This window comes from Cydia pomonella, chromosome 14 (assembly GCF_033807575.1).
Source record: "Cydia pomonella isolate Wapato2018A chromosome 14, ilCydPomo1, whole genome shotgun sequence".
Lineage (NCBI taxonomy): Eukaryota > Metazoa > Arthropoda > Insecta > Lepidoptera > Tortricidae > Cydia > Cydia pomonella.
The window spans coordinates 18,165,315-18,185,765 of NC_084716.1; the positions used below are offsets into that span (position 1 = coordinate 18,165,315).

The 20,451-nt window shown below is 35.6% G+C and overlaps 2 protein-coding genes across 2 annotated transcripts in view; both read left to right on the plus strand.

Annotated features, from left to right (window-relative positions):
• Positions 1 to 20,451, plus strand: part of LOC133525150 (transcription factor egl-13) — a 531,288-nt gene that overhangs the window by 10,832 nt on the left and 500,005 nt on the right. The gene's annotated exons all lie outside the window — the stretch shown is intronic.
• Positions 13,570 to 16,713, plus strand: LOC133525103 (uncharacterized). The gene is made up of 2 exons (XM_061861354.1): positions 13,570 to 15,081; positions 16,605 to 16,713. Exons 1-2 carry the CDS (start codon positions 14,157 to 14,159, stop codon positions 16,676 to 16,678), a joined length of 999 nt encoding a protein of 332 aa, XP_061717338.1. The 5' UTR covers positions 13,570 to 14,156; the 3' UTR covers positions 16,679 to 16,713.

The following is a 20,451-nucleotide window of genomic DNA, read 5'->3' on the forward strand; positions in this document are numbered from 1 at the left end:
TATTTACATATTTATTTAATCATTCAAACAATGACTTCACTAGTAAACCAACTAAACTATAAGTTTACATTTTTTTATCGTCTTTATCTACAAAGGTTTCAATTTACCTTTCGATTACCGCAAAAAGTCGATGCGCCTTCCGTGCGAAGCGAACGGGTGCGCACACGCAACCCTATAACATATTTAAGAACGACGTATGCGCCGTACTTTATGTACTGACATATGCACTTTTTAAAAAGCAAAACGCAAGTGTTTAAAATCATCTTTAAATTGTCCTATCTACTACATACCTAACGTTCGAAATTTAACCGTAGCTTAAAGACAATAGAGTTGCAGTTTTAATACAAAGAAAGGTGTGTTGTGAGTTTTTAATAATTTTAACGTTTTTTTTTTCTCATTTTGTTTGTCAAGTTGAAATAAACTGTTGTCTGTGTAGATGAGTTGAAATAATGAATGTGGGGTTGTTTGAAATGTAATGCAATACTAGTATTTCAAAAAATACAGAGACGCACGTACGGCCCGGTCCGCCTGATGGTAAGCAGTCTCCGTAGCAAATGGACGCCTGCAACTCCAGAAGTGTTACATACGTGTTGCCGATCCTTACACTCCGCTCCCTCGTTGAGCTCTGGCAACCTATGAGTAGGACTAGTGCTATGAGTGAAGTAAACTACCCAATGATTGGCCTGAAGGGTAGTTTGAAAGCTCTATTAGTGTAGAAAAGTCCCACTGAAACCTTGAATAAGGCTGTAAGGACAAGAAACGGGTTGACATTAGTAGCATCAAGTAGCTTACTATTGCTTCTACCTATACTCTGTATCTTTAAGTACCTATTCAAATAAAAACAATATGTAAATTTTCGGGTAGTTATAACATTAGTTAACCGACCATATACAAAACCGTCTGGATCAGTTACTGAACGACCTGACTTTAACATATATTATTTGTTCATGTAATGTTTTCATCTACCCTCAACTGGCTTAAGGATCCATTGGATGGTATATTTTGATTACTTCTATTTAAATACCTACAGATACAGAATATAAATACGTTTCTCCTTTATATACAACAGAATATATACATTAGAAAATAATCTGACCTCCAATGTTATTTAAATGTTAGTATAAGGACAATTAAAACTTACATTTTGACATTAAAATTATAAGGCCGTATATCCATTCAAAACTTATTACTTGACGATGGTAAGTGAACCTGCCTATGAACCCGATGGTCCTAGGGTCAAATCCTGGTAAGAGCATTTATTTGTATGATGAACTCGGATACTTGTTCCGGAGTCATGATTGTTTTCTATGTATTTAAGTATTTATAATTATATACTATATATATCGTCGTCTAGGTCTACAACACAAGCCCTATTAAGCTTACTGTGGGACTTAGTAATTTATTTATTCAAAATCTACTCATAACTCAAGAAACCACCACAACATAACCTGTACCGACCATTTTTCTCAACCTGAAGATTCCTATAGCTCTTGTAAGACAAAGTATTAATTACCGTCCTAGGCCGTAAATCATGTGAATATCCTGTTATTTACGGCCCATCGCGGCCGTAAAGTGGTCGTTAATATTTAATTGCCTTGCGGAAACAATGGTTATAAACAAATCGGTACAAGATTTTTATTTACGCGATGAAAGAAAGCATCTTCTTGGAGAAACACATTTAACTAACAGGTCAATTCTAGATTTAGTTATTTAACACTGTCAAAAGTGACATTACTTCAATCAAAAACTTCACTTTTGACATTGAGAGCTCAGTATCATACTGGAAATAGATCTAATAACTAAAACTAGAATTGGTTTGTAAATTTGTAGACTTTGTCACATTCTTCCTTCCTGATATGGTTTACAAATGGTCCGTTATCTGTGTCATAATGATACCAAACCTAATGAATTCTGTAAAGTCAATATTTTAAAGGTTAGCTGGAAAATATCTCTTCTAGGGATAAGTTCATCTTTGTACTTAGAATTATTATATGTGCTGTAGGCTAACTTTGTTTCGTACAACTAACTGTTTATTATTTACTTATATAAATATGTATAGACAACCTTTAGGCCAAGCAGATTCGATTTTTTCGAAGAATTAATTCCCAGCAAGTTGGAATTGGTTTTAACATCTTCATTTTATTCAAATGCTTATTTTTATTTATTTCACTTTACTATATATTTATCAAAAAACAATATTATTATAAAATAAAGCCAAGGCAAAACTTATCTGTATTTTTCCTGACACATCCATAAAATAATCTTAAGACGCGTTTAATAAACCTGATTTTTACAACTATTTCCATTTATATTTGCCGATTGCCCTCTGTTCCTACTTTTTATGCCTCCAAAACGGTTCCAATAAAAATACCAGAGTAGGTAGAAGAAAAAATAATTGCAAATATTGCACTTAAACTTCTACACTCCCTACCATGTAAACTCGCCACTTTATCTATAATTCTTTACACACACAGACCCGATTTTATTGCTACCAAGTGTATTAGCTACTTAAAAATGTCAACCAGGATCTAGACGCACGTTATCCAACAATCAAGGCATTTTGCAAGAACTGTGGACGCGGCCATATAAGGAGCGAGTTCATCTAAAAAGTGGAACGCCTGCCTTTAGATCGCTATTTACTAAGATATATAACATTGAACAGTGCTGACAGACCAGTATTAGTTTAAGCTTTGATTCTTCAATTGAGCTTTGATTGAGGTATTAGATAAGGTCCATACTGGGTTACGTAATTTAGTAACAAATGTCAGTTGACATAAAAAATACCATCGGGGTCCCAGCGCAAGTTTTTTTGCAGAATTGGCGAAGCGTCTGCGTGACGTAACTGGTGATCGAAGAGCTAGCGGCTTCACTGCACAACTTATCAGTTTTGCGATACAACGAGGAAATGCCGCAATGCGTAAAAGGCCTATTTTAGATTTAAGCTAGTTATAGTACCTAATCCTCTGTATGTATCCAACTACATTAAAACAATAATATTAGGGCCTCCGCTAGCTGACGCGGACGCCCGCCGCGTGCGCACGCACGCGGGTGCTATTTGTAAGTGAAATCCGCCGCACGCGTCCGCTTCAGTTAGCGTTGCTCATACTATTTTTCGTTAACCCGCTCGTCCGCTCCGTGCACCCGCGCCAGCTAGCGGAGGCCCTTATGGGAACAAAAATATTATTGATACTTTGTAATCCGTCACATCCTTCGCCAGTAAGTACACAATTTTAGCCACACAAGCATCTTTTCTTAAAGAGGATTCTTTTCTGAGGTCTTCCTCAGAGTACTAAGCATTATAAATGCTTCTGGCGACTTGAAGTCCTCCATTTTGAAGTCGGTTAATAATATTTCAAGTCAATAATACATCAAGTTCGTTCGTCCAAATACCTTTTCATAAGGTATCTCCCATTTCCTCAGAACAGCAACAAATATAAGTATTCATATTTCCGCAGAATTCAAAAACATCTTAAGTAGCAGTGAAACCTGGGTAGATGGACAACGAAACGAGTACAGTCAGCATCAAAAGTAGCGGATCAAATAACGCCTCATAAGTATTTACCATTCCGTAACAGCTTAACAAAAAGTGATGTCTTTAATACAAAACAACTAAGACCGTAAAAGATATACCTTTCGACCCGAATTTTAGAAATTTATCTATAATTGGAAAAGTTATCCGGAATATCAGATACTTTTGGCGCGTTGTTTCATCCGCTACTTTTGATGCTGACTGTACAACCTGATGTCCCTTTGAGTGCACAATCACAGATAAGATAATGACTTGAATTTCGACAACCCTAAATAGCTGAAAAGCATGCCATACATTAGAAAGAGACAACATGAATTGTCCTTGAATCGCTGTCAAACTTCATTTTTGTACAAAGTGTCATATCTGTATGGTACCTAGTACTATTTTATTTATTCTGTGCTTAAACACAGATCGTGCCATAAGTAAATAATAATAAAAAAACTAGTTAAAAGTATAATATTGACGACGTGACGTACATCACAAGTTTTTAACAGTTTTGAATGATTCACGGTTAGTTTCACTAGATTTAAATCGACCGGGATATAAAAACCCGGGTATAATATATCGGGAGCTCAATAAAAACAATATAATCGATTTAAACCTAGATCACAAGTTTTTTGCAACCTACGAGTTCAATTTATCCAAATTCCAATTAATCAGGTTTCAACAAGTTTAGAATGCGTATCTTTGCAATTATAAGCAGAGGGCCTACCGCGAACCACGTTCGACGTGTTGCCTCCCTGTAACACTTAGCTAAAAAGTTACAAGTGCAATAGAGAGGCAACACGTCGAACGTGGTTCGCGGTAGGCCTCCAGGATCCTAACGTAATGTGGACGGTTTATCACGTAAGTAGTAGTGCTTATTATGGACCGAACGTTTCTAATACGTTGAGAGTGAAGGTGCGTACACACTGTGTTTTCGCATTATGTTGCATACTTAATAGTATAATAAATAATTAAATCATAATAAATAAAATATTATAGGACATTATTACACAAATTGACTAAGTCCCACAGTAAGCTCAATAAGGCTTGTGTTGAGGGTACGTAGACAACGATATATAAATATTTATAAATACTTAAATACATAGAAAACACCCATGACTCAGGAACAAATATCCATGCTCATCACACGAATAAATGCCCTTACCAGGATTTGAACCCGGTACCATCGGCTTCATAAGCAGGGTCACTACCCACTAGGCCGGACTGGTCGTCAAACAGTATAAATAAAATATTATTCTGCATTAAATTTCTTTTCTTGCTCTAAACAAGTCAAGGACTTAAAATCAAGTCAAGCTCTTTCTCTAGTGAAGTCGATGACAAAGACAACCTTTATTAATTAAACTTAACTAACCGCTGTTTTGTTCATTTCTTTGACAACCGATCTGGCCTAGTAGGTAGTGACCCTGCCTATGAAGCTGATGGTCCCGGGTTCGAATCCCGGTAAGGGCATTTATTTGTGTGTTTGTTCGTGAGTCATGGGTGTTTGTTACGTCGTAGAATTATACTGTATTTATATATATATATGTATTTATATCGTTATCAAGTACCCAGAAAACATGCAAGGTTTGCTTAGTTTTGGGCTAAGTCGATCTGTTTAAGTTTAAGATCCAGGGATCGGAAACCGGTATTTTGTGTATATACGAAAAAGTTATTTTTTCGTTCTTTGTTAATCATTTCTATTCTACATTTGGAGTATATAATAAACCGAAATATACAAATACAAATAAAATAAATATATGGTTATATCGAAGATTTTTTACAAATAATTATTTATTTATTTATTTTCTAAATAATCTTCTTTCTCGCGTTGTCCCGGCATTTTGCCACGGCTCATTGGAGCCTGGGGTTCGCTTGAAAATGACAACTAATCCCAAGATTTGGCGTAGGCACTAGTTAATTTCTAAATAATACTGTCAAATATCTAAATGATAGATAAAACTTGAGCCTAGGTAGCTCAAGGCTTGTTAGTTTATTTCAAACTTAATGTTAGCGTTATTTGAACTACTTATACGTTTCTTAGATTATACCTATCAAAAGTATAGATGTATTCTCAGCTTTAATCTCGGAATGGACCCGCGGACTCCGCATTTTGTAACACCGACACTTGATAAAAGTGGCTCTTGTCTTCAAACTGGTTTCCTTTTGAAATCGAACTTAGCCAAACGGATGCAAAAATGTAGGCGACTGTACTGAGATTGCTTAAGTGTGCGGAGTTAAGTAAACTCTGTCTACGTGGTTAAAATCTTAATAAACTAACAGGCCAATTCTAACAATATAATGTGATACTGATCTGACATGGATCTGATATCAGTCCAATATGGTTCCAATCTTCTTTAGAGGACCTGCTGAATTTCGCATTAAGTATGTCAATCTTCCAATCAAAGACGTCACTTTTAACACCGACAGATCAGTACCACTGGTGTAAATAAATTCGATTTCGAAACGTGACGTACGCGTTTGCGTTTAGTCTCATTTTGTATGGGATTTAGAAACAGCGCGCCAAGCGGGACGTTTTGGAAACTGAAAATCCCATACAAAATGAGACTTAACGCAAACGCGTTCGTCACGTTATGATGTCGATCAAATTTACACTAGGGGTACTGTATCATATTGAAATTAAATCTAAAAACTAAAACTCGAATCCAAAATCTACACTTAAGACACGATAAATCTGTATCAGATTAGTATTAGATCAGTATAATATTAAAATGAGATTTAATAACTTAAACTTGAATTGTCCTGATAGGTTAGTGTTTCTTACAAAAAGTTCCGATTTAAAGTTTAGAACCCCTAATAAATTTACACTAGGGTTTCAGATTTAAAGTTCAGTTATCGTTCAGTTACATTCAAAGGCGTTGAAAACTTGATAGCAAGAAATATTGCCGGGGTTGAAGAATGTTTCTGCTGAAGTAGTTCAAATAAAATTTCCCGACGGATATTGAATGAGGTTTTTAAACACGTTTTCGAAAAACGTTAACAAAATAGTAACACTCACTCACTCACTCATAGTGTTGTGTTCCTACCGGTGAGTAAGGTTGCCAGAGCTCAACGAGGGGGGTGGGGTTAGGGTCGGCAACGCGCATGTAACTCCTCTGGAGTTGCAGGTGTACATAGGCTACGGAGACTGCTTACCATCAGGCAGGCCGTATGCTTGTTTGCCACCGACGTAGTATAAAAAAAAACTGTCAATTTTAAGGCTTGCCATTGTATAGTTTGGTTAGGGTGGATGTCACAGTGTTGCCAGGTGCGCGGAAGTGAATTATCGTATTTGAGTGTCAAAATTATCGTACCGGTAAAAAAATATATCGTACGCCTATCAAAAACACTCTTACTCCCAAAATTTCTTGTAAAATAACCTTACATTGTCCAATGTATAATCAATTAAAAACGAAATTTTCGTCTAAATGGCGCAAAAAACAGTTTTATATTTGTGTATTTTTGTGATAGATCCAAACGTTTTACAGGAAATTTCGATATTTTTGACGTAAACCAAGGAGTCGAACACCCAAAAGGTGCTAATTTTCTTAAGCCTTTAGCCTTTTACTCAAGGAAAGTGTCATACTTTACTTCAAAAACTAGACTTTTTTGGTGGCATCGTCTAAGGGCTGAAATTATCGTACTTTTGCGTACGATAATGCTCTTTGGAACGTACAACGTACCGGAGCCTAAATTATCGTACGTGTACGACAATTAGCGTACGTGTACGACAATTATAGTACGCCTGGCAACACTGGTTGATGATATTGCCAAATTGGTTGAAAAGAACTAGATACTTATAAAGAACACAAGACCGAGAACAATCGAGCATGAAGAGACCTGGGGGCCTACCGGGAAAATCGAAATTCGCAAATTGCGGGGATCTTTCTCTTTTACTCTCACTAAGACGTAATTAGAGTGACTGAGAAAAATGCCCGCAATTGACGAACTTCGATTTTCGCGGTAGGCCTCCTTTACCCAATGTATTTTAATTGGTAAATGTGTATACCTAGTTACAAATTTGTATGCCTGTCGGCGAAACATACCGTTCACACAAACTTTTTCTTACCAACACTTACCTATGTTTACAAATAAATCATTTGAATTGAATTGAATTGAACAATGAGTGAAGAAGAGTCTCAAAAATGTTCAATTCCTAGTTCTCAGGTGTCGGAACCGAAAAAATCATATATTGCGATTTATTTTATACTCCAAATGTAGGACTCAATTGTGTTTTTAGATAAAGACTTCGTATTATACATATTGTGTTTAAGGTTGTCTGGAAGAGATCTCTTTTTAGCGATAAGACCGCCTGTTGTCTGCCTCTAAATTTAATCATTTTTTTTTTATATACTACATCGGTGGCAAACAAGCATACGACCTGCCTGATAGTAAGCAGTATCCGTAGCCTATGTACGCCTGCAACTCCAGAGGAGTTACATGCGCGTTGCCGACCCTAACCCCCTCCCACCATCGTTGAGCCTCGTTGTTTATTTTTCTTGTATATTTTTACTGAGGTGTGCCAATAAAGAGTATTCTATCTATCTATCTATTGCCCAATTAAAAATTAAATAACTAACAAAGAACGAAAAAATACCGTTTTCATTCCCATACAAAAAATAACGGTTTCCGATCCCTGCCAGTTTTACTGATTATTTTTTACGTACAATATTCTGTATTTAACATTTTGACCTTTTTGACAATAACGTACGGAAACCAGTTAATTACCAAGAAAATATAACATTATTCACAATAGATACATGCAATCGTGACTAGTAAATGTACTTAAAACACTCTTAACTGAACATTCATGGTCCTTGATATCTAAGCAATAGGGGTCATCATTGACAGGGAATATTACTATTCGCTTAATATACCCGTTTATTGTGCACATTGTGTTGCAATGGCCCATTGTGCAGGAACCTTGTAATGTGTTTATCCAACTTCTATCAATGAATCTGCAATATTTATCTCAATGGCCAGTATTTGCGATGCATAAATACATTTATGTCAGTCAGACATGGTGAAGGAATAGTATATACATGAATTAAAGCAGTAATATAACTTAAAAAAAACGTTCAAAACATGCGAGCGATTGACTCTCGATTTTTAGTTTATCCTTAATAGACAGAAAGAATAACACAAAGAAAAGACTTGTGCTTTTTGACAAATCTATGATGACAATCGAACATCGACAAACGCCAAACAAAAAAATGTTTCGGAATGACAGATACTACGAAAAGTCATGTGACTATATCGATACATTATTTAAGTATTGATTGGCGTTTCCGATAACGGTTATCATTTTGGCTAGGCCCTCAGATCTGTCCTTGATATAGCCTGACTGTATATTACGTACCGTATTCACACTTGTGTGCTTCTGTCACATATTTTTGCAGTAGTCAATTGGTAAGGATGTCACACGCCCAAGTATATACCCAAACAGTTATCAAATCACTCATCCCAATACTGGGTACAGGCTTCCTACAACAAATTTTGACGGACGAAAAATGAGTGCGGTCTGGGTATATTTTTCTAATGATGTTCTAGTAGTTTATGTTCAAATACATCCTACGCTCTAATTCCCTATAGGCGTTACTGCTCTAGTTAAGTAACTGTCAACAAATAATATTTGTACTGTAGCAAAGTACAACATGTGTATACGACACCTTGTAACGTGACATACAGATAGAGTAGTTCAGCCCAGCGGGAGGCCTCATTCGCCCTTCTTACAAATAGGAGATTTGTCTAAAGATTAAAGTTAGCTTACTTGTTTTACTAAGATTAATACGTGGTAAGATTTTAGATTGGAAATTAATATTTATTTGTAGGAAAATCTCCTGCTATGTATGGCATATTTAACTTTATGTCCATGGCAGCTGTTTGCGGTATAGTTAGAATTTTTTTTAGGATGTCCAATTTATTTTTATGAGTTCTTAACTAATCTTATGTATAAAGGGTCAGTTTGTATGAAAAAGGTAAAGATTTCATAGCTTTTGAATGTAATGGTCATAACTTATCATTCATATTTTTATTTTATTTGTCGTTAAGTATATATAATGCTTAGAATTGCTGTCTTGCTTAGTAATGTTCTTTTCAATTCCTGACATTTTCAGCTGTCACTTTCCGTAAGTTTTTTTTTCGTTAAGTTTAGATACCCACTATGTATGCATAACAAAAAGCTTCATTTATACATATATTAAATAAATAATCGTTTCTAAAATAGAGCCCTTCTATGATACCTACTGTACAAATGACTAACCAATGAAATATATAACGTTACCCTTCAATATGACTTCACGGAAACGGTAATAACACGCCATTACTCGTTGTCCGTTCATCACAGACACGGACTGACGGCACAGTAGGGTGCACTGTGCACTATTAACGTTTTGATGGGTATACCGTACTGTGAGCGTGTTAGCTTGTCAAACGGGCCGTTAATTTGTGTAATAGCTTGTTAATATGTAGCAGGTCTATTGCGAATCTGACGTGTCAACAAATTTTACAACAGAGAAACGGGTTTTTCAATCCGATAGAGTCTAGCTAATAGACGTCATAAATTACTAAGTATGAGCTAAAAACGGGACAATTTAAATGTTGTAATATTTAGTCAAAGTCAAAGTCAATATATTCTTTATTCAAATAGACCTAGCAACAAGCACTTTTAAATCACCAAATTTTACAAATATCATCTTAATCTAAATATAAATGTATTAGCAAATTATGACAATTTATTGATGCAGTTATTATTGTTCTCAAAAAAACTTTGAATTATTATAGATATGTCAAACTTAATAATAAGAATTTCACAAAAGGATCGTCAAACACTAAAATTGTATAAAAATACTAGTCTAAAAACTTTCTAGAATATAATCTAAGATGTCAAAAAAAAAACGGTATGTATACATTGAATTATCAATATATTAGTTTATTTATAGACACTTTTTCATTTTCACGATCATTCTCGAAACTGTTTTTGTCATATTCTGCGAGTTAAATATGTTACGTATGTTGAAAAACTACATCAAAAAACAATTCGCGATTTCGGAATTGCCTACTATATGGTCCATCTTAGCTAACTTTGCCCCAATCTGAACAGAACAATGTGAGGACGTGTCATTATAAATGTCATATTTTCATATAAATTTGACATTGCCACACGTCATTCCAAATGCCATGCAAAGTTATATTGGTCTGATACAAGAACCTTTACTAAGAGAAACATCTAGGGTAGACCGAGGCGATTCGGATCATAGGGCGGATCAGATCAGAGTTAAAGATTAGTTTATATTTTTAAACATTGCTTATGACAGTTATGACTAGCAGGCTATGCAACGATTTCAAAAGTAAAGATAGGTCAGAATATAATTTCGACCGAACATTCTAGTTTAGTGCACACCAGTGGAGTGTCACAACGCGATTTGTCGATGCGTTCGCATCATGGGTTGAACTGCACGATTGGTCGCATCTGCGTGCTCACCAGTGTGCTAGCCCCATTCTTGGTGCCTGTAAGACCCGTCTTTACGAAGTAATATATATTATAAGTATTGACTTCATCCATTGGGATGTACGGTGGTAGTTTAGTGCGCTATGCAATATTTCAAATATCAACGGATTTTTTTATCTCGATCCCATTCGCTCTGTGATCCGATTCGCATCGGTCTACCCTAACTGACTTATACTACACCATTTCAGTTCTTATATTTATATATATAGCTTACAAACGGTTAGTTAACTGTAGTATTCGAATTTATATACGCGTTTATTGCGTAGCATAGGTATGTCAACATTATTTACCTTCATTGATTTATGACATTTTACGAGGAAGCTGTGATACTGACAATAAATTACTGTATTATTTTTATGTCCTTTAAATATATATAGTTTTCATCTCATATGCAATTAAGACGATTTTCTGCTTTACGATGACAACCTTCAGCTCAATGGATGACACACAATTCTCATCAGAGTAACAGGAAAACAGGCAGTAGCTATTAGAAATTCTCTGAATCCATTTGGATCTTACAACAACGTAAAATTAGTTACAAAATGTTCTTAGAATGGCAAACTAGCAAAAGATAAACAGGAGCGTACACATTGACATTATAGTCTTTTCCAAAACGAGACGGGTAATTTTTTTTTTCTATCCATGTCATTGCCGTTTCACACCAATTACTTTTATCAAAAATAAATTCAATTCCAATAGGACAAAAAAAATACATATCTTTGTAGCTATAAAATATATCATTATAATAGACACAAAAAAATTCACTTTTGAATGTCAAATATTGAATCACACATACAAGTAGAAATATTCAATAATTAATTTGCATTATAATTAAAATATTCATTAAGGCTGTAGAAACTATTTTGTTGAAGCCATTTTGTCACTTTTTTCTTAAACATATTGAAACAGTATTCTTTGAATTCTGATGGCAGTTTGTTATAAATTCTGATGCACTTACTTCACTTCTGACTTACTTCTTCTTACTTCTTACTTTCTTACTCGAAAGTGTGAAAGTAACTTTGACAGCGTAAACCATAACACCTATAGTCGTCCTTGGCGCTGTGAGCAGGCCTAGTAACGACTACTTAAGGTTTTCTTGGCGTTCAAAAGGTTAACTAAGAAAATACCTTATTGGGAATTTATACATAATAGTGATAATTTGGCAAATCTGTCAGAAAGAAACTATCCTACTTCACCTATGACCAGCTCGTCCATTACTCGTGCGTGTACGCAACGTGTTAAAGGAAAGGGTCGTGGGAAACAATAGCTCAATCATCATAATGCGCGCACCTGTCGACTCATGCGCCGGTCGTGACGCGCCGGCGGTACTATTGGTGCGAAGAGAGTTCCAGTGAGTTGTGATTATTGTATATGTAGTTTATTATGTTTTTTAGTTGTTTGTAATAGAGCCAAATCAAATTTTCTTCTTCAACGTTTTGCATTAAGACCGCTATTTGTATAAATAATAATAAATAAGTAAATACAGTAGAATCCGGATATAACGACCTTCAAGGGACCGGCGATATTATGTCGTACTAACCGGATGACGTATAAAACGGATACTATTTACATATGTATGTAATTATGTATTAAACCGAACTTGAGTAAATAATATCGACGCTAAAAACGGTTAGTCGTTATAAGTGACGTCGTTATAAATGAATTCTACTGTAATTCGATTGATTTCGTATTCAGCAGAGATATCACAAGCGATACGTTTTTTTTATAAAAGGAAAGATTCAAAATTTTGCTTCGGTCAAGATTCGAACTTGCCATCTTTAGGAGCACTGATCGGATCGCTCAATCATGTTGTGATTGTAGGTAAGTTAAACTTTCATCTATAAACAAATAAATGAATAAAATAAATAACAATGTTTATTTTACTTTCACAATTATTATCTTAAAGTTAGTGATTGCAACCTCCTTTTAAGGTTTAATATAGCCTGTGCCAGGAGGTACCGCTCTTCTTTATCTGGAGAATTTTAACAAATTTGTGCTACATTTATGAGTAGGTATGTTAGGTACCTACAATGACTACTACTATTCAAATTTATGTAGTCACGTATGACCTAATCATCAGGTCAGCTTGACAATACTACAAATTAGTGCCGAAGTTACATAGGTAGTTAGACATTTAAAATTGATCCGACAAACAAATTCGTGACTGATTGAATGGCACTACCTAAGACCAAAACATTTGCAAAAAATGTCTTGACTGAAATTTGTATTCATTTTCGTCGCGTCGTGCCTTAAACTTCCAGTGTCTTTTTATTGCCTAAAGAAAAGCCCAACAAATAAATAAAAATTAAATAAATAATATTATTAAATATTGTGTGCCCTTACAGGGTGTCATGTACCTACTCATACTCATTCTTTATTGGTAATAGGTGATTACATGTCAACTTACATAACTGGTACAAATAACATAAAAAAAGGAATTAAAATTACAACATATTAATTAAAATACATTAGCTACTTGCGTAGGTATTATTATTATTATTATCAGGTAGTATTTTCATCAACATTTCACACCGTTTATGCTTGTAACACTGTTTCTGAACGCAACCATGTATACGACCGAATGATTTTATTACTGTATCCATTCGCCGACTCACTCACTCTCTTCTTTCTCAACAACTCCACGGTTAACATCGCTCTGTAATTAATATCCGTTTTTTAGTGAAAATACACAGTTTTCATCGATAAAAAGTGACTTTTAATTATCCACCAACATAAATGGTGCCGAAACAAGTGTAGTTCGAGTAAAAGTTGCAATATTTCAAGAAACTTGACGCCGCGTGTGAAGTGCCGTTCGGACTTAAAATCTCTCATCGTGCGGATATATCACCGAAATATTAACGCCAAGTCGCGCCTCACAGCAAACGAGAAAGTTTTTAGTGATATTTCAAAGCCGCCACATCAAATTGAGCAAAATTTTATTTTCACCGACCAAGCCCATTCTCGGAATTTGGTGAATTCAAGGACAAACCGAAAAGGGGCAGAATGAACAATTTTGGAGCGAAGATCAGACCATTCACTCAAACATCGTGAAACGTCATTCGAATCTGACATCCGCCGTCAATGTCATAATTGACACTTCATTCTCTACTCCCTTGTTTACAATTGAACATCAAAATGAAAAATAATACCAAATCCAACGAAATAAAGAAAATAAAGGCACAGATCGCGTGGTGTAAAGGATATACAACCAAAATAGCAAAACTTTTAGACGAACCGGACAAGCCTTTAGACTCTGAAACAGCACAAATTAGATTGGAACAAACAGAAGCCAATCTCAAAAAATATAACGACTTAGCGCTGGAGCTAGCCATCTTGACTGAAAAGGATTCATCTGAAGATTTTGAAGAAGAGGATGAACACGAGGAGCGAACAATAATCGTCATCTCGAGATTACGGAAACTAACCTCAACAGTATCGAAAACAACTACGTCTTCGTCATCGTCGGAAACAACAGTGGATACCACGGGCGTGACTAGTTACCATGGTGGAGTACGGTTACCGGAAATCGACATTCCTGCGTACGACGGGAAGGATTACACTAAATACGTCGCATTCATCGAGCTCTTCGACGCGATAATAGACTCCAGTGACAAGTTGAAACCAGTGCAAAAACTTTTCTATTTGAAAAAATACCTAAAAGGTGAAGCTTTAGCCTTAATAGAAGGACTTCCCTTAACCAGTGAATCATATGGTAAAGCCAGAGAACTAATTAAATTGCGTTATGATAACAAATTTTTAGTAATAACAAATCACATTCAAGCTATAATAGATAGCACACCCATTGCAAAAGGTACTGCCAGCAACCTGAGGGAACTTGTTGCCAATACTCGTCAGCATCTAGGTGCTCTTAAAGCCTTAGGTCAGCCAATAGAACAATGGGACTTAATTGTACTAACTATTATCTTAAAAAAGGTGAATCAGTTTTCGTGCAGAGCCTATCATCAGGAACGGGACAGTGACAAGATGCCAAATCTTGAAGATTTCTTGTCATTTGTGGAGAGGAGAGCCAGCAGCTTTGAAGAAAGCCAGCAAAGTGAAGGTAAGTCACATACATATCAAACTAAAAGTGCTAAAGTGTGTAATGTGGCCAATGTATCAGTACCTTCATGCTTATGTTGCCAAGCAACAACACATAAATTGTTTTGTTGCCCAATTTTTGCAGCACAATCCCCCAATGAAAGACGGGAGCTTGTTACCAAACACAAATTATGTAACATATGTTTAGGTATGCACAAAAATAAATGTAAATTTCATTTCAAATGCTCCACATGTCAAAGTAAAGCTCACAACACATTGTTACATGTTGAATCTGAGCCAAAAGTTACCAGTTGCCATGTAAACTCAACAAATGCTGATGTTACTGATCTATTGCCCACCATTAAGGTCAAAGTCTTAGGGCCAGATGGAAAGTCATATATTACAGCAAGAGGTTTGATTGATTGTGGCAGCCAAGTTTCTTTCATGACAAATAAGCTTGCCAAAGCCTTGAATTTGCAGCCAATAAATAAAAATCTCAACATTTCAGCCCTACAGTGTCAATCTAATCTTACATCAAAGGCTGTAAATGCCAAATTTGAGTCGCTGCATTCAGATTACAGCTTGCAAGTAACATGTTCACTTGTGGACAAAATCACAACACAATTGCCAGGAAACCAAATAGATACAAGTAAATTCACAATACCAAATTCTGTTGTACTAGCAGACAATGATTGGTCAATTCCAGGTGATATTTCATTCTTGTTTTCTGCCAGCATATTTTGCAAAATATTATTGCCCAGCAAAACCAAAATCTCAAATACTGAACTTTATCTCATCGGTACAGAATTTGGTACAGTAATATCTGGAGACACTCCATGTCATAATGGAGCAACAACCTGCCATCATGTTTCATTGCATGTGGCCACCCATGAGGCCAATGATAATATTGAGCACCTCCTAACAAAGTTTTGGGAAACAGAAGTTGTTCCTGAAATGAAATCGGAGGTTACAGTAAAGCAGAACTCCTGTGAGGCCGAGTTTCAACGCTCGGTACAATTAATTGATAACAAGTTTCAGGTGTCTCTTCCACTTGCTCAGCCCATGGATCAACTTAATCTTGGCAATACCTTTCCAATTGCTTTCAAAACCCTTAATTGTATAGAAAAACGATTCAAAAAGGACCAAAAATTGCACGAAAGGTACAAAGAATTTATAAATAAATATATAGAGCTTGGTCATGCTAAAGTGCTGCCGCTAACAAACTCAAATAAGCAACAATTGTATTTCCTGCAACATTTACCTGTCATTAGAGAGGACAGGAAAACAAATAAGGTTAGAGTAGTTTTCAATGGAAATACTAAGGCAGGCAAAGAGTACAACAGTCTTAATGATGTGTTACTAAATGGCCCTAAAGTTCAAAAAGACCTGTTTGATATATTGATATCATTCAGAGTTCACAAGTATGTCATGATGGCTGACATCCAAAATATGTACAGAGCTATAAGAATAGACCCCAAGTTTCATCACTTGCAAAATATCTTATGGCACAATAACAACAATGAGTTAATTATCATTCAATTACAGACTGTGACCTATGGACAAAAAAGTTCGAGTTTCCTGGCAACAAGATGCTTAGAGGAGCTGGCAGCAAGGTATGAGACGGAGCTTCCTAAAGCAGCAGAGGTGATCCGCACTGCCATGTATGTGGATGATGCCCTCTTCGGAGCAGACTCCATTAAGGATGCATTGGAGGTAAGAGACCAATTTACTAACTTACTGTCTCATGCAGATTTCCATCTGCACAAGTGGGCAGCCAATGATCCCAAACTGCTGACTGGTATCTCTCCCGAATCTTGCTACGCTGATGATCACCAGCTCTCCATGAAAACTGATCTCAAAGCCTTAGGCATGGTATTCAATCCCAATCAAGATGTTTTCAAAATTAATTATCCCAACAAAGAAATACAACATTGGGACAAGCGCTCAATCCTTAGCTTCATTGGATCCTTTTTTGATCCTTTAGGGCTGGCAGGGCCTATAGTTGTCAGGGCCAAGCAATTTCTACAAGATCTTTGGAGGCAAAACTTGGACTGGACCTCTCCAATACCAGAGGAATTCTTAAGTAAATGGATTAAATTTCACAAAGAAATATTGGAGATGCCAACTATACAAATACAAAGGCATGTAATGCCTACCAAGGATCAAGTAGAAATCATAGGGTTTTGTGATGCCTCATCCAAATCTTATGGAGCATGTATATATGTAAGAACCTTTCAAAATGGAAAGGCTACAATGAACCTGCTATGCAGCAAATCAAAAATAGCCCCGATGAAAAATGAACTTACAATTCCAAAATTAGAATTAAATGCTGCAGTGTTGCTAGCAAAATTATTTGATAAGGTAAAACAAATTTTGGCAAATGTAAAAATAACTGCTAAATATTTACTATCCGACTCAAAGGTTACTTTGTGCTGGATCAAGTCAAATAAAGAATCACTACCTGTTTATGTAAAAAACAGAATACAGATAATAAATAATGTAACTAGTGATTGCATTTGGAGCCATATTGATGGAGCAACCAACCCGGCTGATGTCTTATCTAGAGGTTGTAGTGCACTCGTCCTCGCCAAAAATGACTTGTGGTGGCATGGTCCCCATGACTTTCTGGACCCTAACTACCATCCCCAGCCATTCACAGTCACCAACAGCTCAGAAAATACTAATGATACTTTCAGCAGCCACCTAGCCTGTTTGATTGCTACACCAAATGAGCCAGAATTACTTAAAAAATACTCATCATGGATAAAGTTGCAAAGAGTACATGCTTGGATTTTAAGATTCTATAATAATTGTAAAAATTCAAATAATAAAAATAATGGTAATCTCTCTGTAAGTGAAATCCAACAATCTAAATACAAAATTGTATCACTCTTGCAACATGAGTATTTTAAAGAAGAAATACACTGTATAAATAATAAATTACCAATTAAAAGTAATTTAAAAAGCTTAGTTCCATTTTTGGATGCAAACAATGTATTAAGAGTAACAGGAAGATTGCAAAATGCAAATATCCCATACGCACAAAAGCATCCAATGATTTTGCCCAAAAAAATGTTTTGTGACTAGTTTAATAATCCAATATGAGCACAAGTCCTTATTACATGGTGGTTTAAAAGATACAATTAGCAGCCTAGCTCAGACATACTGGATTATTAACTGCAATAAAGAAGTCTCTAAAATAATTGGAAAATGTATCACTTGCTATAGATTTAAAGCTCAAGCTGCCTCACAGCTAATGGGGTCTTTGCCCTTCGATAGAGTAAATGAGGCCAAAGTATTTGATGTTATTGGTATAGATTATTGTGGGCCTTTTAGCATCAAACAGTCTTCACTGCGAAGAAGCATTGTCACAAAAGGTTATGTCTGTGTATTTGTGTGCTTTGCCACTAAAGCTATCCACTTAGAACTAGTCTCGGACATGACCACCCCAGCCTTCATTGCTGCATTAAAAAGGTTTACAGCCAGGCGTGGTTATCCATCCAAAATCTTTTGTGACAACGCTAAAACGTTTATTGGAGCTGACAATTCTCTTAAAGAGCTTTCAAATTTAAGCTCTAAAGAGCATCAAGATTATGTCACAGATTATGCAGTTCAAAAAATATAGACTTTAAATATATTCCTAGCTATTCACCTACATTTGGAGGCCTCTGGGAGGCAGCCGTGAAAAGCTCAAAAAAGCATTTTAAGCGGGTCATAGGTAACAGCTTATTTACTTATGAAGAATTTAATAGTATCATAGTGATGACAGAAGGGATCCTTAACTCAAGACCCATAACGCAAATGTCTAGAGATCCTACAGACTTTACATACCTGACCCCAGGTCACTTCTTAATTCAAAGACCAATAAATAGCATTCCTGAGCCTGACATAACATCCATACCTCAAAATAGGTTGCGATTATGGCGCCGTTGCGCACAAATACATCAAAATTTCTGGAAGGCTTGGCACAAACAATATTTAAGTCTATTGAATAACCGGCCTAAATGGCACAAAATTCAACCTAATGTTGTACTAGATAACCTAGTGCTTCTTAGAGATATCAGATGCAGTCCGTTGCAGTGGCCAGTAGGCAGAATCATCAAGATTCATTATGGCGCTGACCAAAAAGCAAGGGTGGTAGACTTAAAGCTGCCTAATGGTAATATTACTAGGAGGGCCATAAACAAAATTAGTGTTTTGCCCATTGAAATGTAAATCTATGAATGTAGATGATAGCTTAGTAATAATAATATATGTATGATACATATATGTCTTTCAAACTTAAATGTATGTGTTTATTGTAAGAAACTTACTAATCTGCATATAAAAGAAAAAATATATATCTTGTAATGTTTACAAAAATAGTCTAAAAAGTTCAATTTTGTTAGTCAAAAGTAGTTATGCTTAAACCTTTAACAAATGTTATTTTGTTATGAATATCTCATAATAATAATAATTGATCTCTATGTAAAACTTGATCTCAAAAACTTATTTAAGGTAAATGTAACAATAACCAGCCTGGTAAATGCTACTGTAACTAACACTTTATTATTGTTTAAAAGCAATTTTTCACTTAGTTTATTTGTAAATCTGCATTAGCATTATTCCACTTAAATTTAAAAAGAAAAAAACTGTACAAAATGGTCAAACCCTCCCCCGGGATTATGTTTCTGAACGCAACCATGTATACGACCGAATGATTTTATTACTGTATCCATTCGCCGACTCACTCACTCTCTTCTTTCTCAACAACTCCACGGTTAACATCGCTCTGTAATTAATATCCGTTTTTTAGTGAAAATACACAGTTTTCATCGATAAAAAGTGACTTTTAATTATCCACCAACAAACACCTTACTGTATTATGAACATGACTACAATGAAATAAAGAATAAGAATAAAGCATTTGACCGCAATCGCACATGATGAAAAGTGACGAAGAGTAGAGTATGCTTACCTAAAAGGTGTCTATTCACAATTAGAAAATGCTCCCGGTAGATTTCACACGGCTGATTTTGTAATTCCCGGGAAAACTCGAATTCGAAGCATTCCCTACACTCGATTTGAAACGAACGAAAACCAATCGAGTTCCCATAGTAACCCGAACAATCACCAATCTGTCGGTCTGTTCAACACTTGCTATCTAACATTAAGTGAAAAACAATGCGCATTAGACTAGACATGATGAATTGGGAGCCTTGTTTTTATTTAGAGTTGTTAAGGCTGTTACGAATACTTGGGATGTTTGGGATGGACCGTTTTGTTTTGTTTTTGTGTTGGTGTTTGTGTATTGTGTGATGTAACAGTATTACATTTCTTATATTTGTTCTGCGTCCTATTAATTTATCTTTTTAGTAAATATACCGTCATTTAGCTAATGTAGGAATTGATG

Excerpts from the sequence above, each read along its gene's own strand:
- LOC133525103 (XM_061861354.1), top strand. The coding sequence starts at position 14,157 with ATGAAAAATAATACCAAATCCAACGAAATAAAGAAAATAAAGGCACAG. Across the intron at positions 15,082-16,604 it reads AGAAAGCCAGCAAAGTGAAG|ACTGTGACCTATGGACAAAA; the intron begins GTAAGTCACATA and ends ATTCAATTACAG.